The sequence below is a fragment of the Toxotes jaculatrix genome, chromosome 16, assembly GCF_017976425.1.
Source record: "Toxotes jaculatrix isolate fToxJac2 chromosome 16, fToxJac2.pri, whole genome shotgun sequence".
NCBI classification, from domain to species: Eukaryota; Metazoa; Chordata; class Actinopteri; family Toxotidae; genus Toxotes; species Toxotes jaculatrix.
The window spans coordinates 20,680,122-20,706,595 of record NC_054409.1 but is presented as its reverse complement, the minus strand read 5'-3'; the positions used below and the strand labels follow the sequence as shown (position 1 = coordinate 20,706,595).

At 40.1% G+C, this 26,474-nt stretch overlaps 2 protein-coding genes across 3 annotated transcripts; both read left to right on the top strand.

The window, feature by feature from the left end:
• The first annotated feature begins 447 nt into the window (after positions 1-447).
• aif1l (allograft inflammatory factor 1-like) lies at positions 448-11,100 on the top strand. 2 transcript variants are annotated; one of them, XM_041059764.1, is made up of 6 exons: positions 448-559; positions 733-794; positions 3,017-3,083; positions 5,658-5,699; positions 6,440-6,602; positions 8,927-11,100. In XM_041059764.1, exons 1-6 carry the CDS (start codon positions 535-537, stop codon positions 9,012-9,014), a joined length of 447 nt encoding a protein of 148 aa, XP_040915698.1. In that variant the 5' UTR covers positions 448-534; the 3' UTR covers positions 9,015-11,100. The 2 variants fall into 2 exon arrangements, with proteins under 2 accessions (XP_040915698.1, XP_040915699.1); XM_041059765.1 differs by lacking the exons at positions 448-559; positions 733-794 and adding an exon at positions 2,084-2,137.
• Positions 11,101-15,613: 4,513 nt separating this feature from the next.
• prkaa1 (protein kinase, AMP-activated, alpha 1 catalytic subunit) lies at positions 15,614-25,907 on the top strand. Its single transcript, XM_041058967.1, has 9 exons — positions 15,614-15,799; positions 17,418-17,559; positions 19,551-19,644; positions 19,844-19,988; positions 20,839-20,926; positions 21,020-21,244; positions 21,450-21,969; positions 22,136-22,262; positions 22,989-25,907. Exons 1-9 carry the CDS (start codon positions 15,703-15,705, stop codon positions 23,270-23,272), a joined length of 1,722 nt encoding a protein of 573 aa, XP_040914901.1. The 5' UTR covers positions 15,614-15,702; the 3' UTR covers positions 23,273-25,907.
• Positions 25,908-26,474: the final 567 nt, after the last annotated feature.

The following is a 26,474-nucleotide window of genomic DNA, read 5'->3' as shown; positions in this document are numbered from 1 at the left end:
ACATGATGGTAAGCGCGAGTAAAAAGCGTCCCGGTTTATTCCAGGAGCATCACTCATTGATGAGGATAGTGTATCTGCACAATGATACCGGAATTTGGATGTTTCTGCCTTCAAAATAAGTTCATCGATGTTGAGTTTTTGACTGTTGGTCAGACAAAACAAGCTACTTGAAAACCTCACCCTTTTTTAATTATTTTTGACAATTTTCTCTCAAAATGTTATGTCAAAAAATAATTGAGATTAGATGATAAGAGAAATAACTGCTAGTTGCAGCCCATATCTAATGACATGAACACACATTTCATGCTACGCTCAATTTCTGGATCAGTTCGGCACACTCGAAACATTTATTCTGAAAGGCCTGACCGGATGTTCTCCTCCTGATTGCGTCCGTCTTGACGCCGGTGCTGAGTGGCCCGCTGAGTCCAATCTCTCACGGAGAATAGGAGTATCGCCTCGGCGGACAGTTGCGGCTGCCTTGTGGCTCAGATATTTTTCATTTTCTGGATTTATACATCACAGATAAATTCCGGGATGCCTTCAAATCAAAATGTCCAAGGTAATAAATAATACAATATGGGACTGCCTTGTCTATGTTATGTTTATCGCTAGCTTAAGCTTAGAGTCTGATACAATAGAGCATCAGCAGGCCGACCGGCTACCGTCCCAAGCTAAGCGTGTATCGATATTAACTAGCTAGCCATTAAAATAACCTGTTTTTCCTTTTTGCAGGAGGGAAAGCCTTTGGACTGTTAAAGGAGCAGCAAAGGCTAAAATTGGAAGAGATAAACAAGGTACGCACGATGTCTTTATCTGCCCCCGGCGTCTGTAACGGCACCTCGGGGAATTTGAATTTAATTAGCTCGCGTACACTTGACTTGGCATTGGCCTTGTGTTTTGAACGCCACATTGGCGATTCAAAGGCAGACAGAGTTAACTGTCTCGGTAGTGCCGTGAATAATAAATCTCCCCCAAATGCCATACACATTTATGGCAGCTGACCATAGCGATGCTGTTGATGCATTTTATTGATTTTCCCCCGCAGTCTTGTGGCGCTACTTGTTGAATGGCTTCATGCTGTCACACAGCTCTGTGTTGAGGGGGCTACGAGTATTTCCCCCTGACATGATCATATCGATTTGCTGGTCACCGGTAAAAAGCAGTTTTAAGCTTGTTTTTTTTTATTTTTTGTGGCCCTCCCATGTTTTAATGTGGCTGCTGAGCCGTCCCCGCCTGTGTTCCGACGAGAAACAGGTGTCTGAATGAGCTCTTTGTCCACCATTGGGCCTCGTTTTCCTCAGATAACTCGGTAGTAGTTCCCACAGATTAACTAGATGTCTGTATAATCTCTGTTTCCCTCATTTGCCTTGGCTGGCCGCCTGTCATCGCCTGCCGACTGCCGCCTCATGAAAACCAGGTCGCGGCAAGAGGGCAGCCGGGAGCGCCTGTGACATTTCTGTGCAAACACTCCCTGTTCCCTCTCAGAGGTTTATCTGCTGTTTTCATATCTTTCGTTTGATCATTAGAGAAATGACCCCAGACTCCTAAGCGGATAGGTCTAAATATAACAGTTGTGCGGTGATTAAATCCAGGGCTTTTATTCACTGTTATCTTCTTCATTATACTCTTAACAAAGATCAGTGCATCAGTGGATCCTGTGGGATTGAAAATTCAGATCCCAGCACTGTAGAAATGCTCAAAATTCACAGTTTCCAGCTTCTATAATATGAGTATGTCCCAGTTTTTTACTTTTTATGTCACATTAAACAGAATATCTTTGGTGTTTGGACTGTTAATGTGTGGTATGGCTTGTAGACCTGTGACCTCAAAGACCTCAAAAATCCTGCGTCTGTTAGGCTGTAGAAAATATTCATTCATTGCAACTAGAGCCGAAATGATTAGCCGATTAGTAGATTGGCAGCAAATTCATTGGCAGTTGTGCAAGAGCTATTTTGATAATCAGTTAATCACTGCAGTCACTTTTCAAGCAAAAAAAAGCGGCATATTTTCTGTGGGCAGTTTCTTAAATGTGATGATTTTCTTGTTTTCTGTGTTTTATATCATTGTGAATTGAATTATCTTTGGGTTTTGAACTGATACAACAAGAAGATGTCACCTGAAGACGTCACTATGGATGGTGGGGATTATAAAGGGCACTTTTCAAAATCCTCTGACATTTTATAGACAAAACAATTTATTAATTCAGTGAGAAAATAAATGTAAGATTAATCAATAATGAAAATAATTGTTAGTTGCAGCTCAGAGTCTCTGACTTTTCAGCTGGAGGAGATACAGTGTACTCTGTATTTGTCCTCTTTATTGTGAAACATTCTTTGTAGATACAGAGATTTCATGCCTGGCACCGCACTTGCTCAAATAGGCTTGCATACTTGTAAGAGACATTGTGTCTGTGAGAGGACATTCCTGTGTGTGGAGGCTGTGGCTGTAGTGATTCAGCTCAGCTGAGTCAGGTGTCCCTGATAAACATCCAGTTGTGGTGTTTATCCTTTTCACCCTTAATTACCAGCTTGACAGACACGTAGAGGTCACCGCAGAGAACAGCCTCACTCTCTGTCTCTCTTGCTCTCTCTTCTCTCCGAGAGGATTCAAGCTGACTCCCACATGGCAGATTGCTTCATTAGAATTTCATTAGAATAGCTCCCTTCAGGCTCTTTCCTTTACACCCTTGTGAGGTGTTCCACTTAATGAACACAGTGATGGGTAATGACAGTCCGTGGGGGGGGGCATCATAAGTTTGTGAGTCATCACTCTCAAGTTTTTGATGCATTCAACAGAACTCCATCAGCTTAAGAAACTTAACGCTCTAATTTCTGCGTGGGCATTCTTACCTATTTGAATGTGTGTTGTATAACACTGCTGGAATTTCTCAGGAAAATTTAGAAATTGGCTCAGGACCCTTTAAAGGGTTTTCAGTTTCATTTAAAGCCTGTAAGACTTGTTTTTTCCTGATCACTTTCAGTTTGTTCACCCCCTCCTCTCTTTCTCTCCTTCTCAGGAATACCTGGAAGACCAGAAATACAGGGATGAAGAAGACCTGGCTGAAAAATTGGAAAGTCTCAAAAGTAAGCAAATGCAGTCCCCCAAGTCAGGGTTGAGGGTGTGTTCCTTTTGTTCCTCTTTCCTGGCTTTTGTCTTACTCTCAGTATTCGTTTAATGTTGTCGGTCTGTACAAACACATACAAGTCTTCAGCGTTTTGTTTTTCTCTGTGGGAAAGACAGACTGCTGTGATTTCTGAGAGGTTTGCAAGGCCAAGTCCTCAGTGGCCTTAGAGGAATGTGCCGGGGCGTTCCTCTGCTTATTGTTAGAATATTCAGAACTTTGCTGGGTAAACTCATACCTCCTGGGAAAATACGAAACACTGCTGCTGGAGCTAATTACGGAAATAAAATTGCATGATTTACCAAAGAACTCCTCCCCGCCCTCTCAGATATTACACATGTATGCTCTTGGTGCACGTAAACTATTTTGTTTCCTTTTTCTGTCAATGTGAGTTTTTTTATCTGCAATTTTTCAGCCAGAATAACACCATAAAGCTGTTTATTCTGCTAGGGGGCATAAGTCTTGAAATGAGAAATATGCTCCTCTGTCCCACATACTGTCTATGCTTGCTGGAGGAAATGGAGCAGTAATTTATAAACAGAAAGGGGACCCGACACCCAGGTCCTGGGAGGATTGCTGTTTGGCTTTTTTTTTTCCCTCCTTCATTTTCCATACTGTCCCAGTGACCCAGAGGTCGGTATCTAAACACTGTGCTTTTAACCATCAATCAAATCACATCAGTTGAACGTATGACCAAAAAATTCTTAAACATACCCTCCTTTACATTTTCTCCTTTACGTGAAGCCTGCAGAAAGCTTTTTGTTTTTGGATAATTCAATCAATGTAATGATAATTCTCTTTGTTTTATTAGTTATTATAAGAGTGATGCTTGTCACCTGCATTCGCAGAATATCCTGCGACCTCCCTTTATTCTTGTAGTCACATAAAAGATAAATATCCTCAGTTGTTTTTCTTTTATTGCGTCATATACTCGGTGATGTATATACTCGGTAATATATAGTCTACCCTTATTGATACACACGTGGGCAAAATATTAGAAACACTTCTCTGTATAATGCAGTAAAAAAGAAGTAGAATGTAATCAAGTTGTTTTTAAAATGAACAGAAGCCTGCAGTGAAGATCTTATCAGCCTTTAGGGTCAATGTCTTTCAAAAGGATGTAAAAATTCCTTCTCTATCTTAGGCCAAAGTGGCAGAGGAAGTGATCACCCACTTCAGCTATTTTATCAGCAGGGGTTTTTTTTGGAAAATGGAATAGCCCCTTCAAATGATACTGTGGGGGTTGGTGAACAAACTCACCACCAGACAACTCATATTAAATCAAAATGAAATCACTGAGCTCCCTGTGAACATCAGAGAGAAGTAGAAATAAATCATATGTGAGGCAGAAATGGCTGGCAATTCATAAGTTGATGGCGTTGTCATTTTGTCACATCAGTTGCTGAAGGAATGTAGGTCAGGAGGAAACGCTAAAGACTTCAGTTTTGTTCAGTTGAACCATTTTCTGTGGCTGCAGATGATCAACAGGCTGCACTACGACAAGTGGCCCACTCAAGAACTGCTCTGTGTGTGTGTGTGTGTGTGTGTTTGGAGGCCCACTCCTCAGAGTTTACGAACAGGGTTAGCATTGTCCTGTCCCACTCCCCATGGGTTCACACAGTTAACACAGTTCCCTCTCTCTCTCCTCCCCAATACACACAGAGCTTCCATTGTGGGACAGAAATAGCAAGTGTAATCTGACTAAAGTGGTCTTCAAGAGAAAAGAGAAAGGTGAAGTTTAGGTAGAAGCGGGAAAATGTCTGCTTTTTGTATTTCATGGCAGCAGCCACTTCAGCAGCATGTTAATTATGAGCTTTTATAAGGGAAAGAAAGTAATTAATATTTACTATTTAAATGCAAAGCTGCCAGTGATTTTGAAACTACTTTGATCAGACAGGATACTCTTAATCTTTTGGACTCTTCCCACTTGCACAAATCTTATCTATGAAAAATTGCCAGATAGATAACATATTTGCCAGGCCAGTGGTTTCCCCCCGCTCCCAGTCTTTCTGCTAAGCCAACAGTCTCCCAGCTCCAGCTTTAAGTTTAATGGATAAATATAAGAATTGTTTTGAGCATCTTCCAATTCTCTACAAGAAAGCAAATGTGTGTATTTACTGAAAGTTAGAAGAATCTGGTTTAATTTGAATGAGCTTCACAATTTTCATCCCAAGCATCTTTCTTTTTCTTCCTGATTGTTCTGTCTAAACTTTAAGTTCTTTCAACTTCCTGACCCTCACTCTCTTAATCTGTTTTGCATGTCGCCCCCACTCAGCTGCCCTTTGCCTGCTTTCCGCCAACACACATGCAAAACACACACACACAAAAACACACCTGTCGTTGTCATCTGTTTGTGTCCTTCCTTTTGCCAGCCCAGCTGTCAGCAGAGTGTAAGGCAGTGTGTTATGCTGACATGCATGAGGCCAACTGGGGACTGGTGTTTATGAAGATGTTACACTAGATGTGGTGTGTGTGTGTGAGATGAGCATGAATTACCACACTTAGTAATCATCTCTTGTGTGTATTTGTTTTGCAGATAAATATGCTGAGTTTGACTTGAACGACCAAGGAGAGATTGGTGAGTAATAGACAAACCAAACACCAACTGCAGCAGGGATAACAACTGTCAGCTGACCCATGTGCAGTGTTGACATGAGCGAACAGTAATTAATACTGTGTGTGTATTGTCTGAGCAGCGTGAGCGCAGGGTTTGAACAGACTCATGTGTCGTGTTTGTGTCCTGTCTGTAAAGTGAGACCGTACTGTACACCAGAGTGAAAAGGTCTTTGGTTTTTGAACAGATGTGAGGCGAACTGCAGTGAAGGAGTCAGACAGGAGATGTGGCTTCTGGCTGCAGGTCCTGAAATATGCTGCTAAATGTACAATATTAATTCTTTTTTTCGCCAGTGCCTGTAGGGATGGCAGTGTCGGTTGATCCACCACTTTGGTCTAAAATGTTGCAGCTACTGGATGCATTAAATTTGGTGGAGATATCCATGCTGCCCAGAGGGTGAATTCAGACATATCTCAACATATACTAGATGTATTGCCATGAAATTTGACGCAAACATTCTTGTTCATGTGAGGAGGAGACAGATTAAAAAAAAAACAATGGTACAAATTGAAACAGCGGAGGCTGAGACTACTCCGTAGTATGAGTCATGCTCTAAATACACTGAAGCCTGCGTTTCCCATCATGCCATTTAAAAGCATCTTTCATTAGAACCTTGTCAGATTCACTCTTTGATAAACACATAAAAATGATTGATGTTCTCCCACCTAGTCATGGATCTAACTATTAACTGTGCCTTGTCTCAGATATGATGGGTCTGAAGCGGATGATGGAGAAGCTGGGGGTCCCCAAGACCCACTTGGAATTGAAAAAAATGATCGTCGAGGTGACGGGCGGCAGCAGCAACACTATCAACTACAGGGACTTTGTCAAGATGATGCTGGGCAAGCGCTCAGCTGTGCTCAAACTGTAAGTAAACCTCTGTGTGTGTGTGTGTGTGAGTGAAAAGACCTCTTTTGTTTTTTGCGTGTGTCGAGATGTTAGATGTGTCTCTAAAGCATCTGTTGGTTCATTGTGTTCACACATGTGAGAGAGGGGATATGAATCGAGTGCCGTGTCAGCCAATTGTTTGATCCATCAGCAGGGGGTCTGGGGATGACTCGCGATGATGTCACAGCCCACATGCTGCATTAGCGGTTAATCGCCATGGCAACAAAACCCATCTATGTAGCCTATCCATAGTCAACCCATCCTTATCCTTAGCTGGGATCAAGCGCTTAGGTAACTGATTAGAGGCTGATTAACCACTGACAGTCACACAGAACCCATAAAAACACCAAAACTCATCAGATTCTGTCGACAGAATTCATCTTTTATAATAGCAATGATTTCTTTCACATGCATGATGTTTTTTCCTGGTGGATAAGGTGACATAAATAAGGCTGTTCTCATAAGGGTTGGTGTAGCCAGCGTAAGCCTTTTAAAGCAGCCTTCCTGTGGGTCAGACTGCAGGAGCCAGAGTGTTTTGGCTGCTGCATGTCAGCTCTGCTGGACTAAGCTGGCTAGACCATTTAGTAGACAAATCTCATAATCCCAAAAACACCAAGCAGAGAAAATTCATAACTCTTCCTCCTTTGCTCGCAACCATTTCTCGAAAGTGTGTCCAATAATCCTGCATCCGCTATATATAAATATCTAATTCCCTCCCTGCTTCACTTGTCCACTTGGTAGCATTCTAGGAAAAAAAGTTTCTGTATTCAGTGATCATATTTTGTTTTTATTTAGTAGTGTATTTAATATACATATATATGTATGCATATATTTCTTATGGGGGAAAAAAACAGTGGTCATAATACCTACCTACTGCAGCGGTCTACAGCGCCTTTCTTGTGTGCTGCTGTTTTTGTCTCTGGAGTGAGGGGAGGGCGAGGTAGGGGGTACAAAACAGCTTTAGAATTGTGCTATTCAAAGCATTTGGCAGGGAAACAATTGATTTAGTTGCAATTAGAGGAAAATGATTGAGGTCAGGCTCCACAATTGGGCTCAGTTTGTGAAAGCTCTTTGAATAAAGTCACTAATAGTGCAATACACAAGGGCAGCGGCACGCACAGTCGCTCACTCTAGTTTGTTTACCAAAGATTTGAATCTAACACATGGCCACTGAAGATCTTAATATTTTAATATAGCAACTGAGTAGTAAGTAGCAACAGCTGTGATTGATCTTTACTACAAAACTGTTGTTATTTTTAGACGTTACACAAAACAAAATTCAACTTTCTGCCATGAAACTCCACAAAGTGTGTTCAGTTAGATTATCAGAGGGGTCCTTAGTATTGGCTTAGTACTACTACTCTGCATGTGCAGGCATATGTGTATTTTTGTCAGACTTTCACTCAGTAACAAGATTAAGTCAAGCAGTCACTTGATCTATTCAGCTCTTCAGTATACATAGAGCAGATTAACCTAATTTGGCAACATGCTAAAATCATAAGTAGAGTTGATCACTTTAAATTTAGTCCAGAGCACAAGATTTGGAACAAATAAATTAAACGGATACCATATTCTGAGTTATCCACTTATTTACAAAACCAGGACATTTAACTTTTTATTGGATTAATCATGCAGTCAGTAGTAGTTGATGGATGACTGTCAGTGGTGACCTGACCGACTTCATCCAGCTTTGTGGAGCGGAGGGAGCCGTCAGTAGTGTGAAGAGAGTGGTTGCCAGAGAGATGTGCCAGAGTTTGAGTTGCTGAGTGCCGGTTTCGTCGTTGGGATCATTGCTCCTTATGGGCTTAGTGGAGCTTTGCAGAGTTTTCCAAAAAAGGAAATTAAAGACAGGCATTCGCTCTGAATAGCCCCTGTCAGATCCTTCACTCTACTGTGTACAGACTAAACCACTATTCCCCTCAGTCCCTTTGTGGTTTCCTTCATTCCTTTCCTTTCACTTACTGCTCATCTAGCTCTTATCCAGACTTTAACTGTGACTCTCTGTCTCCTCCAGGAGCTGATGATCCCTCCTCACTCACACATCCTGATTTCATTGTTTACGCTTCTCTGTTCTTTTACACTAATCCGACCTTTTGTCTCCTTAGTTTATGTTTACACTTTATTTTCTTTATGGCTATTAGAGGATTAGTTGATTAGTCGATTAACAGAAAGTTAAGTGTTTTGATGACTGTTTAATTTGATTGTAACGTGATAATGTGTGCTGTATATTTTTAAGCTCTGCCCATGTATTTGACTGTTTTGTTTTTGCTGTTTTTGTTATTTCATGATTCCTCTCTTCACAGAGTCTTGATCTTTGAAGACAAAGCCAATGGCTCTCCCTGCAAGCCAGAGGGACCCCCTCCAAAGCGGGACATTGCAAGCCTGCCTTAAGTGTAGATGTCAGCCTCCGGACTGCTAGGAGAGCAGAGGGACCATCAATGGTTGCCTGGAATTGAACCGTTTTTAGAACGTGGAGTGTCGTATTAGTGTGGGACCAGTGATCGAGGATGTTATTTTGTGAATATACAGTGTGTGCAAGGTGTCTGTTATTTGGAAGACTGAGACCACAACTCACTAAATGATGTTTGACTGTGAATATTATTATTCATCCTTTTTCCTTAATTAAAATGTAGCATTGATAGTTGTACATGTAATCTGCTTGATAAATTAAATTTTTGTAGTAAGTGTTTCATGGTTATATTTTAAGGGAAGACTCAAAATTCTCCAGAGGTTGATTTGTTTTTACCCCCTTCCTTGTTTCTTTGTTTCATTTTGTGGATGCATTCGTTTTAACAATGTGAGACTAGGATCCTTTTGGAGAAGCACGAAGAAAAGAAGCAGTTCTTCCAACACATTTTTGCACTGTCCTCAGTGGTCTTGCATGGATTTCTGCCAGGCTAATCTTTGTCAGCGTCTTGCTTTAGATCAGGTGCCAAGAGATTACAGGGCCAGCCCATTTCTTCTGGGTCAAAGTTATTGGCCCTTGGAGCCGAAATACTGATCTGGAATCAGTAGCTAGGTTAACCTGGCCACCTCTTGGAGAAAAAAAAAACATTTTTGTAGATGTGTATTAAATATTTAGTGGAGAAAAGAGTAAGAGATCATGTTGACCATGGGACTTTCGGCTTCAGTATGTGGCTTGAAGAACAGCAAATTTAACTCACTTTTAGATCTGTAGGGTTAAGCACATGTTAAATTTGGAAGGAGTGTGATTTACAAGCACACGAGCAGAACAAATGTACATAATATACTACACACAGTACAATCATATTCTTTCCAAGTGCCTCAACATGCAGATACTGTAGAGCTTAAACACACAGATTGAAAAAGGAGGGAGTGCACACAGGCGTTCAGTTCAAGCAGTCTTCTTAGCTTACTAATTCCAGAAAACCATGAAATAATGTTCTTTGGTATTTGGTAAGACAGTTTAAATATCTGTTGAATTATATTGCTATGGTGTTTCATTTCCACAATATTCTGAGTGAGTGAAGTACACAAGTGATGGATTTTTGTGTAGTTTCTCTGTTCTTTCCTTTTTCTTATTATTTTTTATGTCACTGCATCATTTAACCTGTTTATCGGGTGATTTAACTATTTAGGTTATCCTCTACTTGTCTTGCAATTCATAAATGTGTGATTCATTTCTCTTTGTTATGAATTCATCTTTCTCCCCCAGATTTTTTTTTTTCATCAGCCAGCCATCTCTCTCTCTGTTGGACTGGGTTCATTGTCCTGTGAATTCTGTAATTTGTGCCTCAGTGTTTGTCTCTCCAATTTAAAATTTTCCTGTAACTCACACCATTTACTGTGAATTTGCTACTTGTAGTAGTTTTAACACACATTTTAAACTATTTTGTTATTGGGTTTTCCTTCTAATAGGTATATTACATCTTTTAGTGTTGTTAAAATGCACATTGTTTGCAGACACCAAAGGAATTAAAATTCTTACACTGGCCTGTTAAGTTTTGAATTGTTATTGCAGTAATGGAGATCACTGTTAAACTGTAGTAACATTTTGTGACAGGTCGTAAACACATTTCCATTGTTCCATGTTTATAACAGGAGATAACATAATACATTGAGAGACAGATTAGATACAGTAATGTTATTTACTGCAGCGCTTTGACTCATACATTGAAAAGTGAGTTTGGCTATCAATCAAGCGAGGGAGTCTTTTAATCCACGTGTTGTAAAAGATCACATTGCAACACATTCGCCTTTCACTACTGATAAACACAGGGGTAAAACCTTCACATTATCAATTTTGCAGGTCAGCAAATCTGACTCAGTTTTGCATGATCGTCCATTTTTTTCACATATTAAGATAAACTGTGTGAGAATCTTTGGCTGTAACAATTAGATGAGCATTTTCATTCCATATTTGTTTTCTCTTGTCATTAAATTTTCATGTCACATAATGTGCGTGCAGCTGTATACCTACATACTCTTGAGCAATAAAATTTTTTTCATGAAAAACTAAATAGCTGCTAGTGCAAACAGTCCCTTAAATGGGCTCGCCTGTGTCTTGTTTTCTAAATGTGAAGGCCATTTGTTTTGTGTTTCATCTGGAGAGCAGTTGCTTGTGTGTGGAATAGTGCAGAGGATAATAAGCAATACTTTAACAAGCAATACTTTAACAAGCATGCTAACAGGCAAATCCAGCAGGGATTATAATAAGCACCTCTGTAATTAAAATGATGATCACTGTCCCATGTAATAAACTGCCAGGAGCTTATGTAGGCACAGTGGACGAAGTAACAGAGTTGGACGGTCAGTGCTGGATGGAAAAATTGAACATCCAGCTAATGAGGATGCTGGATCCATTTTAGAACTAGTTTTATCTGCTGTGTTTTCTATAGTCAGCTAGATTAAATTTATTTTGTATTTCATCTAATTGTGAGTCGGGTTGGTTGAAAGAATGTCTCTTTACATTACCTGGTTTAGTGCTGCCACATTCAGGCTTCTCTCTGTAATGTCCACTGTCTCACTCTCTTCCCTCTCACTCCATCTATTTTTTTCTGTCATCAGTCAGTGTGCGTCGGCTTAGCATATAAACGGTTTGTATAAGTCCCTGACTCACTTGTTGTAATTTAGCTTGATTAATTGCTGGTTATTGCTGAGTCAAGACCCATAATTCAAAAGTTGAATCATCCTGTAGTAATTAGAATTAATTATCAGATGCTGACATGGAAATAATGAATGTAGCACTGCAGTGCATCCCTGGGCAGGGCATCATGCTCCTTATATCCTCTCTCACACAGACACTTCCATCTACTGGACACACAATGTCAAGACACGGGTGAGATATTCGACTGGAAAGTGAAAGAAAGTGATAGACTGCTCAACAAAAAGGAGGTGAAGTGTTACCTTAAATGAATTCCATCTTCTGAAAACTGGTGATACGAAAGAGCTAAAATCCAGCTTGAGCTGAGGGGCTTCATCAAGATCACTCTCAGCAATTTAATGCAGTTACAAATTTAAGTAAAACACAAGTTCATAATAGTATAAACCTTTTGAGAAATGAGGACATATTTATTCTGACACAGTGGTATAAAAATATAAAAGCACACCACAGTCAAATCTGTTTACCATCTGCCCTGTGTTCTTAATAGGGCACTCCACTGATTTTACACATAAATCCAATTTACTTGTCATAAGGACGACTGTTCAGCCTGTGAAAACATAATGGATTTCGTGGCTCTGGAGGGCAGTTCTTTGGAAAAAGAGAAAAAGAGCTTAGATGATGTTATCATCGCGATGAGTCACTGGACTAGTCAAAGTGTCCACTTTTTGGTGGCACAACACACCAAATCTACTATGTAATGAATGGCTGTTAAGGTATATGTGTTCTCTTTCTCATTAAGCTACTGTCACTTGAATGACATTTCAACCCACTAGGGTTTGAATTATTACACCCAATTTAACCTTTGGCCTACTTTCTGTAGTAAATGCAAAAAACACTGTAACAGGATATGTAGTGGTACCTGTATGGTTACTTTATAGGCAGGACCTTGGATTCACTGTCTTGGATTCAAGAAGCTTTTGTCATCCTAAGCAACTTTTTCACTTATTTACTAAACAGCTAAGAAGAAAAACCAGCCAGAGCCACACTTGGCAGGGAAAGAATACTGCACCTGCAAGATCCACAAGCAGCCACAAGATGTCATCACTGAGAAGACTTTGGTTGATCACGTCTGTTGGTATCTGGTTAGAGCGGGACTGTTGAAATGTGTGAAGCTAACAAAAAACCAAACAAAAAAACCCCAAAACAAAACTAGGAAACTAATTTAGAGACAGACATTTATGAGTCATCACTCCACAAATGTCCACCTGATAAATAAGAGCAGAAACAGAACGAAACATAACAGTTTATATGTACTGTGCTGTGTTGAACTTCCCATGGAGTTTTTATGCTTTAAAATGGGAACACTATGTTTCAAACTTTTAATTTGGTCACTATGCGTTTAATCTCAATGTGTATACAGAGAAAACAGCACACACACAAGCAAACAGAAACACACAAACATACACCAAGTGTCACTGACAAGGACTTTTGGGACTGTTAATTCCTACAAGACGTCTCAAGGGAGTCATGGTAACTGTTGACCAGGCCATTCTTTCTTTAATAATCACTCACTGACTGAGTGAAACGTGTATTTGTTCAGTCTGTACTTTCAGTTATACTTTGGGTTTGTAAAAAAGTTGCTCTGAGGTACATTAGTTTGTGCTTTGGGGTATGATTTAGGGTTCTTTGAGGGTGCTTAGTACCATTCATCGAAATGTATTCGCAAATTTGGTCATCCATTACTGTCACCGAGCAGCTCTTCACATCCTGAGCAGTTCATTGTTATTCACAAAGTGTCAATGAGGGTTCTAAGTCTGTCAGGCTGTGAGGTACAGTAAGACCAGAATTTTATTTTTTTTTTAAATCCTGTTCTCATGAATACTAAAGTGGTACAGAACTCTGTCTCTGGGGGTTGACGAGTGTCCTTACAACACTTGGTTTCTATCAAATTTTCTCTCAGTTACCTTTCCTAATCTTGAATAGTTTACTACAATAATAGGATGGTGTAGCATGACAACTGAGAAACAAGAGCCTAAAATTGCATTTGATATTGCATCCACCAGGTTGCAGAATCGGATCACACAGAGGGATGGAATTACTTAGCACAATGAGCACAACACAATAGCGCAATGATAGTTGATTTACTGATCAAGAGGTTGAGATTCATTTAGATTCTTTTTTTTTCTGCCATGCCTTTTTTTTTGTCATTAGCACAAGGCTTGCAGAGTATGAATTCAGGTTCAACAGTCATGTTTCAACAGAGTTTATCTGCTTCATTCTTGATACAGAGCTACAAATATGCTCTGAGACCACCTTATCTATGTAAACAGATACCCCCTGTAATTTTGAATGATCACTACAGTAAGTTCTTCCACTGGGCTCACCTAACACATTCACATAGTTTTGTGTTCAAACCTTAAAGCAAATCAAATGACTGATTAAGTAAAAGGCAAGAAATTAGATTAGTGAGACAGGAGCAAGAACAATGTCTCTTGCATTGGCTGAATATCTGGAACTAATGTAGCATAGTTAATTGGGTGTATAATGTAATGTGTTACACATAATCTAGGAGATGAGTAATGTATCTAGGATAAAGGTCACCTACTGAGGCGTTATCATTTGGCTGACTGCATTCAGTAACTACAAATAAGCTATTTCCTTCTCATTTGGGCCTTATTGAGACACACGATGACAGCCATTCTAATTGGACACCTGCAATTTCAAACAGATTACACCAGCAAGTTCTCCTCAGTCTGGTTTGGTCTGGTTTGTTCTGCTTTTTAGTTATGGAAAGCCCATGCAAGCTCATCAGTTTGAGAAGAACTGCACATTCACAGTGAATCGGGTTTGGATAAATGATGATTTTATGGGGGTCTGGGAACATTTCACCATCAGATTCATGTTGTCTCAGTAACATGAATGAGGAGATATTTTCTTAAGGCAGTTATTCTTTGATCATCGGAGCACCAGAGATAAACAGTATTTGAGATCATTCTGAGAACAACCCAGAATGAATTTATTTTAAGAGGCTTTGCAAACAAGATTTTTGCACTCAGTCATGTTTGGGCGTGGCAGGTATTTAAAACTGAGCCACACTGTGACCACAGAACCAGATTCTCATGAAACTCATTGTGATCACTAAATGCATAAATGCCAGATGAGATATGGAACTTCCTGCTTATAACTCCCATGGGAGTTTGCCATTTATAGTCAATTATTATTATTATTATCATAGACAAAGGTCATTTCAAAATGTAGAAGGTCAGACTGATTGATAAAAAGATATGGCCTATTTATACTCAGTTGCCAGTTTAAGAAGTTTAATAGGTGCTGAAACTACTGCAGTCTAACACAACAGCCTAACAATAAATCCTTCCTTCATGAAGGTTATAATAGCACGTTATCAAGCAGTTGAATCAACACTCTATAACCTTCGTGAGGGTAGAATTCACTGCAGGACTGCTGTATTGGACGGCATTAGCTTTAACTAAGTGTACCTAACAAAACGACAACCGACTGCACTGCATAGCAATGCAGTGCTGCGTTGATGCACAGTTCCCCGTGCTATGCTTATTGCACTGTTTAGCTTCCTCTGTAAATAATTAATGCTGCATTTTGTTCCATTTGTTCAAATTTGCCACTGACTGTTCCACTTTTTGTATTCACCATGCTATTACTTTTGTGTCTCGTTAATTATCACATGTACGTCTAACACACATTTTCTCACTTTTCACTTTGACCTTTTCAAAGATTTCAAACTGCGCCTAATGTTTTCCAGACACAAATAAGTCGCACGCATGACAAGTTGATTGTCACAGCGTGATTTAGGAGTTTACTGAGAGCATTTGAAGGCAACATACTACGTTGGCTACGCCTTTGACGAATCGCACAGGAGCCGGGGCGCCTCCTACCCTCCGCACGGAGCTGAGCCGCCGGAGTAGAGACGCACACAGCGGAGTTCAGTCCATCTCTGCCCGCAGCTTGCTAACCTCGCTGCAAGGCCACTGCGGGAAGATGGCGACGGAAAAACCGAAACATGAAGGAAGAGTTAAAATCGGACATTACATTCTCGGAGACACGCTCGGGGTGGGGACGTTTGGAAAGGTTAAAGGTATGTATGACTGTCTCGGCGTTTGTGCATCCTGCCAACAGAAAGATGGTGGCAATGGGAGCTGTTAGCTTAGCTGCTAATGTAGCCTGCTGTGCGGGCTGACTTGTCGCAACGCCAGGAAGGTAGCACACTTGTTGTCCGCGCTAGTTATTCTCATTCTCAACTTGTTTTTCACTGACATGAGATTTTTGGGATGGATCTGCAGTTGTCAGCTACAGCTTTACAATGCAAGTTTCATGACACTAGCTTTTTTTTTTTTTTTTTTAAGGCACGGATATTTCAGTTAGCGTCGGTTGCGTTGTGAGCTAGCCAGTGAGCCACAAGTCGCTTGTTAAGGCAGACACCGGGAAGTAAACCCTCTTGACTTGTGTTAGCTCTAGCAAGGTATTCTCCCTGTTTTAAATCAAAAACACAATATATTAATGTTCTGCAACTCGGTAATACATTTTGTCTTAACTCTTCATCCTTAAGAGTTGTGTTTGCCATCCTATAGAGGGTTAGGGTGTTGGGAGGGAGTTGGGCAAACCCAACCGAATCTACGCCCGATGTTGTCAGTCCAGAGGGCGGTACGATCGGTGTGTCAATACACAGCTTTGCGTGTATCCACACGTATTGGACTACTGTACCTGTTGGGTTTCAGAAAACATCTATTATTTGTATTTGCTCACAGTCTTATTTTTTGTGCCCTCATTATCTGGTAATGTGATGGTTAAAAGACTAAAACCTCTTCTGTAGGCTGTTTCCCGTTCCACCATAGAACCTTATCTCTCTTAGGAAAACATGGTAAAGTCCTATTATAAAATACTAAAGTGAACCAACGAGACCCTCTCCAAAAAAACTGTTTACAGTCAGCTCAGTCCCAGTGAGTCATCTTTCTGCACTCAGTTTTTTTTTGTTTTTTTTTTTGATGAAAGGAAGAGGACCACAGAGCAGATGAGTTTTAGCTCTGTGATTATGGTCTTGATAACTGCAGACTTGGTTAATAGTTTACCTCTGGCACAACTGGTAAATCAGTAGCAGCTGTTTACTGGCTCCCAACCATCCATTCAGATGTTATTTTTTTTCTTTCTCCATGGTAGGTTTGTTCTGATATGAATGACATCCTCGGGTTTAGATCAAATCAAACGTGTCAGGTTGGGAACCCCCTTCAGGAGCCATTGGCTAAACCATGTCCAAAAGATAAAAGCAAGTTGTCTGGAATATTGTGTGCATTACGTTTACAGTTTGCAGATGCAGCCTTAGCTTTTACCAACACTTCACTCTTAAAGTTGCCATAATCAATATTTCTGTATCAACAGCAGATCAGATAACTGCTTGAATGTGTAAAGGATCACTGTAATGATGTAATAAGGTGATGATATGTCAATGTTTTGTGTTCAGACTGTTTATGCTGCCCACAAGTGGCCAAAGAAATCACTTAAAGCAAGTTTAAAACATGAACGTGTTTCTTGTGCCCCTGAAAAGTTGGCATTTTTATAAGTGTTTTTTCCTTCACAGTGACAATAGTTTTACGTCATTCTATAATATTTTCTCCTTGAATTGTGATATTTTTCATCTTTTATGAGTCTGGGACTGTAATTGGTATCACTCATGTGCTCTCATCCTGTTTATCCTGCAGTGGGCCAACATGAGCTGACTAAGCACCAAGTGGCAGTAAAGATCTTGAACAGGCAGAAGATCCGCAGTTTGGATGTGGTGGGAAAGATTCGCCGGGAGATCCAGAACCTCAAGCTTTTCAGGCATCCTCACATAATTAAACTGTAAGTCCTAGATTACACCCTGCTCGCTGCTCCATAATCCCCCGCCACCACATTAATGCCACCCACTGAGCTATTTCCATGCTCTAATGGTGTGTTTTAGAATACACCCATCGAGGATGATATCTGTCTGACCCAGTCTCCTCTCCCATTAGTCCTCTGCCCATTCTGCTTTATTGCCTGTTTTGTTTATCTCCTCTGTGCTTCATCATTGTCTTTTCTCATGCCTGTGTTCATGTGTTCATATATTGACATAGGTCTGTATGGTGTCACTTCCAGTCCACATTTATTTTTGACAAAGCATTGCTTATGACATATGCACGCTTTGATGCCGACAGATCAGTAGCTGTAAAAATTTTGAATGAGTCATTGTTTAACTTTACATGTAAATATATAAACTTTAACTGTTTACATATGAACTGACTGAGACAGTAGTCAGGGGAGCCGAGCTCAGTGCACGGATGCTGCTTTTTTGCACTGCATCAAGCAGTGATAGTAACCACCACTGGCCTGAAATAAACACTCCATTTGGTAACATAAAAATGTCATGGTGCTACACTAGTTAGAAAATTGCGGAGGTACTTCCGGCCTGGTATGTGAATGTCCACAGGCTGCAAGGTCACAGTTAAGGGGTCATTAAACTGGCTGGCAGTTGTGGCTAATTGCCTGGAATACCAGCTCCATGTCATGCATGCGCAAGAATGTAAACACTGTTTTGTGTGTGTGAGTGTGAGAAAGAGAGAGAGAGAGAGAGAGAGAGAGAGAGAGAGAGAGAGATGCCATCTTGAACAGGGTGCACAAACACTGGGGCAAAGCGAAGTGCATAGTCTGTGTTGTCTGAATAATGTCTGCTGAAGACAAATGAAGTAATGCAACACAATACTGATTCATCACAACTGTGACACATGAGATGAGCAGTTAGTCAACATCTGTCATATCTACTGAAACTTGGGTGATTTGAACTTTGAGATGAATTTATTCTCGCAGACTGTACAGGAACCATTTTGTTTTTACCTTCAGACAGACACGGCTGTTTTGTAATCGATGAACCGTTGCACTGTCGGTACTGTTCTACCGTTTTCGGTACTTTAAAACGTGGATACGGAGCTGCAGAGGTTACCGTGTGGTTTCTGTGCAGCCAACAGGAATTGTTCTGGAAGCCTGTTCTACTGCTTGATGTTGAAAATGACAGTCATGGGGAGAAATGTGGCTTATGTGGAAGTGTAGTCACACAGCTATTGTAGTGTAAATAGATGTAGGTGTGATAGGTGCCAGAGTGGATGCTAAGGGGAAAGAATGTCTCACTAGGCCTTGGACTGTATGGATAGACAGTAACCAACAACACATGTGGTTTGTTTAATTTTGTCTAAACCAAGTAAATGAGGGATAGTTCACAATCAGCAGATGGATTTAATGGTGATCACAATCTTGTGGTCTTTGTCTGGTTGTTTAGTCTGTACCAGACTTTGATAGTTTTTTTGCCCAAATAATAATACCGAAACGGGAAACTCCTCCTGGCCAGAGTTGAGAGCGGGCTGGACACTATCTTGCTTCTGTGATCAGCTTTTAGGAATTTTAAAAGTTAATGACATTTAAACATCATTTATGAACATTTATGTGATGCGGAACACCTAAGAGCAAGGGAGACAAAGGGCATGCAGAAAATACCAAAACATAATGTTTTCAGACATATTGCTAAACTCTAAATTTTTGCCAGAAATGGAGTCACACACATCATGGGCTGAGGGTTGTTTTTGCATTTGTTTTTTTTTTTGGTGAGACATGGAGAACAAACATGCGCACCGTCCATTTTTGATGTTTCTACAATGTTCCACAGTTAAAGCAAGGAAATTAAATAGCTCACATTCCTCTTTTCCTTTGTTATTCTTTATTCTTTGATGAAACATAAACTTAGAACTGTCCATATTTGTATTGTGTAATATCAGCACTTGTTGATGACCCCCGTGGTTTCCACTCTGTGCTCACTACTGCAGGTATCAGGTTATTAGCACCCCTACAGATATCTTCATGGTGATGGAATATGTCTCAGGAGGAGAGCTCTTTGACTACATCTGCAAAAATGGAAAGGTAATACGCTGATACTGGAAAATGTCTTACAGTCTGATATAATAGTGTCCCACATTTTCTTTCACTATTTCTGTCTTGTCATATGTAGCAGGTGTATATTTTATCATCAGCATTATGAGCATTGCTCAGTGATATTGTCAGATCTAACTGAGTCTTGGAGAAGATCGCACCTTATAACAGCTAATTTCTGCTTTTACAGTTGGATGAAAAGGAGAGTCGTCGGCTGTTCCAGCAGATTATTTCAGCGGTAGACTACTGCCACAGACACATGGTGGTGCACAGAGACCTCAAGCCTGAAAATGTGCTGCTTGATGCGCACATGAATGCCAAGATTGCTGACTTTGGTAAGTGTGTCTCAGTCTTAAACTGAGGAGATTATTACAAGTACGGACACTGTAGTGCAGGGTTTTTTCAGTAAATGTAGGTAGAACTTTTGACCTCTGACTAACCGCTAATAACCACGGATATAAACAACCTAGGTTTCAGAAATCAGCTTTCCATGTTTACATTTAAGGACGTACACTAAACATATTTGTTAAACCTAAAGGAATGCATGCAGTGCTTTGTGGTGAGAAACAGTGACTGTAAACATAAACTGTGTTTGTTTTAAGAAAGCCCAAGTTACCTTAAGCCAAACACATGCAAAACATGTTTTCATACTCAGAATTTCACCTTAGGTTACTTATACAAAGTGGTGCTTGTTATTGTTTTTTTACCTTAAGCCAGTCCACTTTAGCATACCTTTTCCAAATTCTTTTAAATGCTTAGTGCATCCTTTGTATCTTTTATTGGATGAATTTATTTATATTTTGTCACTGCTCTGTGTTATTTCCCTGTGACTTATTTTTGTTCTTGCTGCGAGGGAAAAAGGCATTTGCTCCTTGCTGGGAGGCTGAGCTTGAGCTGTGGCGTGGTGGACCACATACCCTGAAATAAACCACACAATGGGAATAATATTCATTCTACTTTAGCATTTAGCCGATAGGACTGAATAAAGTGCTTCTTTATCTGTGTTGCACCATGTTGCTTTGACTCAAAGATTAATGTCACTGAGGTGGAACAAAATATCTGCAGTACATCTTTAAGGATGTACAGCAGATAAATGTTGAAGTAAGGGACATGTCTTGTGCCATTATTCCAGTCCAAGTGTTTGAAATGCATGTGTGTGCTATAACAGTATAAAATGCTGTGCAGGTTTATCAAACATGATGTCAGATGGAGAGTTCCTGCGAACAAGCTGTGGTTCTCCAAACTATGCTGCTCCTGAGGTCATCTCAGGAAGGTAATGTTTTTCTTGTCATCATTAGAACTTGGCACTGAGCATTCTCCATTGGTGATACTCTGAGATGTGTATTCATTCTTCGTTCGTCCTCAGGTTATATGCTGGTCCAGAGGTGGATATCTGGAGCAGTGGGGTCATTCTGTATGCCTTGTTGTGTGGGACACTTCCCTTCGATGATGATCATGTGCCAACACTCTTTAAGAAGATCTGTGACGGGATCTTTTTCACCCCGCAGTATCTGAACCCTTCAGTAATAAGCCTGCTCAAGCACATGCTGCAGGTGGACCCCATGAAAAGAGCCACCATCAAAGAGATCAGGTGAGCTGGCTGAGATTAATTACAAAGTCAAGCTGTTGCTGTAATCATCCTGTCTTTTTTGTCTAGATCATAGAACAGATTGTGTTTTTGAAGACAAAAGTGAAGTGAATTTGTTAAACTAATATTATTGACACTATTATTGACTAATATTATTGTATTCATGGTCTGTAGTTTGTCGTTACCAAAATAATGTCTCCCCCCACAGAGAGGATGAGTGGTTCAAACAGGACCTACCCAAATACTTGTTCCCTGAGGATCCCTCCTACAGCAACAACATGATTGACGATGAGGCCCTGAAGGAGGTATGTGAGAAGTTTGAGTGCACGGAGGAGGAGGTCCTGACCTGCATATATAGTCGCAACCATCAAGACCCACTGGCCGTCGCCTACCACCTCATCATTGACAATCGTCGCATCATGAGTGAAGCCAAGGATTTCTACCTGGCTTCCAGCCCACCTGACTCTTTTCTAGACGACCAGCACCTGACCTCGTCTGGTGCAGCCGTGGCTGGCGTTATCAAGCCCCACCCTGAGCGTGTACCCTTCCTCTTGGCGGAGACTCCTCCCAGGCCTCGGCACACCCTGGATGAATTGAACCCCCAGAAGTCCAAGCACCAGGGTGTTCGAAGGGCCAAGTGGCACCTGGGTATTCGTAGTCAGAGTAGACCAAATGATATCATGTCGGAAGTGTGCCGTGCCATGAAACAGCTGGATTACGAGTGGAAGGTAAGGAACAAACTCCATGAGAGCTGCACAGAGAAGAAAAAAGGCTGTGCTTCATGTGTTGTAGTTAAAATGCAGTAAATTGAAATGGGGTCTCGTATGTTATCAGTACCTTTAAATAGGTGGCTTTATACAGTCATAGTTCCTTCACCCTTCATAACTTTTTCAGGTTGTGAATCCATATTATTTACGTGTGAGAAGGAAGAATCCTATTACGGGGATGCAAACCAAGATGAGCCTTCAACTCTACCAGGTGGACAGTAGAACCTACCTCCTTGACTTCCGTAGCATAGATGGTAAGTTTTAATTCCACAGTTCTGTATCGGCTTCATGGAAAAACATAGAAACCTGAAATTTAAAAGATACTGAAAAGAAACAGGTGTAAACACAGTTCATAACCTGTTAATATTGACAAGACGTTCTGTTTAGCCCTGAGTTCAGCTCCTTGTATCTAGGTAGTGTTTACCTGGATTCTGTCCTGTAGTACACTGCGTCAGTGCACACTTCATAAATGATTGACTCAGGGTTGAGGGCTCAGGCTTTTGCACAGTCTGTGTAGGCGCTCAGTGGTACCTCAAAGGAAAATATGAGATAAGAGTGTTGTTATGGGTCATTAATGCAGCGCAGGAATGCTGTATAAAGGGAACGAGACTAAATTTTGACTTTAGGCTACAGCAAAGTCAGTCACGCTGTTTATGTTTAGCTGTAGTTGTAACTTAAGGCTGATTGAATGTGACATTAAATTCAAAAGCTGATTGAGTGGAAATACAGAAGATCTAAAGCTGACTGGTGAGACGTTTTATTGTTGTTCACCAAATTAAGACATTACAGACCAGAATGCGATATAATACCTTTTTCATGGCCATTCCACTCAGAATGATAGAAAACCTATAGGGGCACTAAGGCTTACAATTATTTATTCTTACCAAACCTGTTGATACCCTGGTAATAGGCATTGATCTACATTGTTTGTAATTTTGTATGTGCATTGTGTAGAAAATATTCTGTCTTGTTTTGTTCAGATGATATGTTGGAGACAAAATCTGGAACTGCTACCCCTCTCCGCTCCGGGTCTGTGGGCAACTACCGCACCACCATTAAGAACGATGTAGACGGGGCTGACGCTCCACCTACATCTAGCATTGTGCACCCCACCAAGGCATCAGAGGGCTCCTTAGCTTCATCGTTGACCTCATCCATCGACTCAACTGGAGGGGGGGACAACGCGTCTGTCCCTCGACCAGGAAGCCACACCATCGAGTTCTTTGAGATGTGCGCAAATCTTATTAAACTACTTGCACGATAACTTGCAAAACAATCGCCAGCCTTTTTTCCTCTCCGAGTGTCTTTATAGCAATAAGCATGCAACCGATTCATGGCTCAGTTCATCCCGGCTGAGGATGAAGTGATTGTTCCATGGCACTGATGCAGGTTGGTGTTCCCTAAAGCTGAAGGGATGTATACTGAGCTGACAGGGGATGTAAGGGGTTATTGGAAAAGATGAATGACAAGCTACTTACTAGCTAGGACAGAACAACATTTAGGATGGGGGTTTTACAGTTTCCTGATCAATTTAATAGCAAAATATCCACATCCCACCTATACATATATACGCAAGTGATTACACTGAATTTTCTGTACTGTAGCCAGTGAGCACTGCTTTCCAGTACAGAGAACAAGACCAAGTTTTTGCCTGCAGAGAAAGAAGCCACATGTCAAGGGTTGGGTAGTTGGGTGGCAAACGTTTAGGATGCAGGAAGCACTTTTGCACAAGTTTCTTTTATTTCCTGCTGCTCTTGTTTTTCTCTCAGTGGGGATCAGAGAAGTGGTGCAGATGTATCTGGGTGCTGCACTGGCTATAACTAGGGTTGTCATGCCCATCACATTCATTGGACTACAAGAAGTGCAATGACCCCTGTATTTCTGTCTTGTGTCAGGGATAAAAGAATGCTTCATCAGATTTATGTTTGGTTTTCTTTTTTCGTGAATCTGAGTTGTCAGAGACTAAAATTTCATGGTTTTGTCCTTGTTGTAAAAATTTGTTGAATTTGTCTGTCCCCAACATTTTTATATATAAAGACGTGAATATATTTATCAGTGCGTTAAGTGGACAGAGTGTTGGTTCTATTGGAAATGGAATTGTCTTTTTTTCTTTCTTGCATTAAGATCTATTGCTGGATGGTATATATTTTCCTTTTTTACTGTCTTGTTTTTAAATCAATATCACAGTTTTGTTTCCTTCAATCACAATTATTCTGATACTTGATTGTCTTTCCAGATAAATATAGCCTGCTTTTACCATTTAAGAGATATTTTGCCATGACAGTCAAAATCTAGAAATATCATTTTCACTGTCACATATTAAAATGACAACTTGATTTTGATTTTTTTTCTTTTTTTCTGTTTATAGTACAATGATTAGGATTTGAGAATGATGACTGAGTGAAATGCCTTTTGCCTACATTCAATTTGTAAATGCCAATCCATCACAAGTGTATAGGCCTCAGGGCTCAATTTGAAAATGAATAGTAGCAATTACATGCAGTGCATGGACAGTGTCTATTGGCAGGTGAAAACATCCAAAATATTATCATTTTTTAAATATGTTTATGTTTTGATTGCCCTCACATTCCCTTGAAGGTTGACCTTGAAAAAAGGGTTTTACGCATGTTTAAACCTGAAACAGACTTGTGAGCTTGTAATTATAAAGTCCTGCTGGGTCAGTCGCTGTTCTGACAAATGAAAAAACATCACACAAGCATTGAGATCTTAAATGTGTGGCTGATTTATACTTGATAAAAATGTCAGACAGAACCTTATGCATACAATCTCACAAAGTATTTTGAAATGTCTTTAATCTTAAGTATGATGTGTTTCCCTCCATTTCCTGTCCACAGTCTTAAAGTTTTAAGTGTTGTCTGTTGTTTGGCTGCCTTATCATTATCAGTACTGTTAATCATTTTTTAAGTCAGAAGAGTTGGAATACAGTGCTGATCAGAATTATTGGCACCTTTTTGCAGTTTTAAGGGTTGAAGTCCACAAATGATGTTGTTAGTATTGTTTACTCACAGCTACTATTAGTTACAAATTCACATATTATTACTAAGTGTTGACATTACAGAAAAAGATTTTTTACAACAGAACTAAACAAACACCTGATGTTCTTGCCAAACTACTGCAGACCTCAGTAACTGCCCCCAACTTTTTAGTAATGGCAGTACAAAAAAAAAGTAATTTTTTTTTCTCATGCTCATTTTGTCTTTAGTAAATTAAACCATATTCACATTGTAATTTCAGACACTTAAAAAAAGGTTTATTTTATTTTTATTAAGAGGTGTCATCAGTTGCTGAAGTCTGGGTGTCCAGTGTTTAGCTCTCCACAGCTTTAAAAATCCAAAATATCTTGTTTGTATAAACAGTTTTACATTTCAGAAATGTAATACAGCAGAAATTGCTAAGAGTGACAATAATTGTGATCATCTTGTCTCCTTGCTGTCCTGCAGGTTAGGTGTGGACTGAAATATTTAGTTGATATTTGACCTTTATGTCTCACTTTTAAACTAGAGTTTATGACATTTAGTGATGATGGCAAAGAAACGCACACTGTGGTCTTGGAAAGATATTGTAAAACTAAACATTTTTAGTTTTGAAGGGCAGTTGCAAGTTCTGATTACAAAACTTGTCATGGCTTACATGATGGGATTTGTGGGAAAGATGAATGTGTGAAACGGTGACCTTTTTGACAGCTTATGGAGTAGTTCCCTAGTGGAATGTTAGCAGGTAAATTCTGTCGGTCTATCTTTTTGAACTGCTTCAAAGAAATATTGTTCTATTTTTGTTTGGTGTGTAAAGGGACCCTACCAGATTGACCAGTGTAAATCTGAATGGACAGTGTTGGAATCATTTGTATACACAACTGCCTAATAAACTGCTAAATTGCACACAGTTCTGTTGATGTTTCTCTGTGTGTTTCTAGTCTTTTGACAGATTTGAGGAAATACTAAACCTAGAAATATATTGCTAAATATAGTAATTTAATATCACACTCATGCAATAAACAATACCAAGGAAGCTGAACAGTACTCATTGCTTTTACTGCGTTTATTCATTTGTTTACTGCAAGGAGAAGTCCTTAGTGTCCTCTTTAGTTAATCAGATGGAAAACTGGTCATCACTGAATTTTTTAACATTTATTTAAAAGTACAGCTTGGTTCGGAGTATATTTCTTTAAGTGATAATATAAATATTTCCACAGTTTCCGGGTCATGTTGCATTCACGCAATGTTGGCAGAATGGGGAAAAAAATTTTCAGTGAAGCCGACTTGGGAGCGTCCACGCATTATTCTGAGTTGGATAGCCCCAGTGCTAACCATGTAAGCACGCCAGATAAACAGCTTAACTTAGTGGAACAAGATGCACACATAGTATAGCTATAGTTTTTATGAAGTGTTAAAATAGTATCTTTCTTTTGATGTAACTGCCAGCGGTGGGGTATTTACCGTCATTTT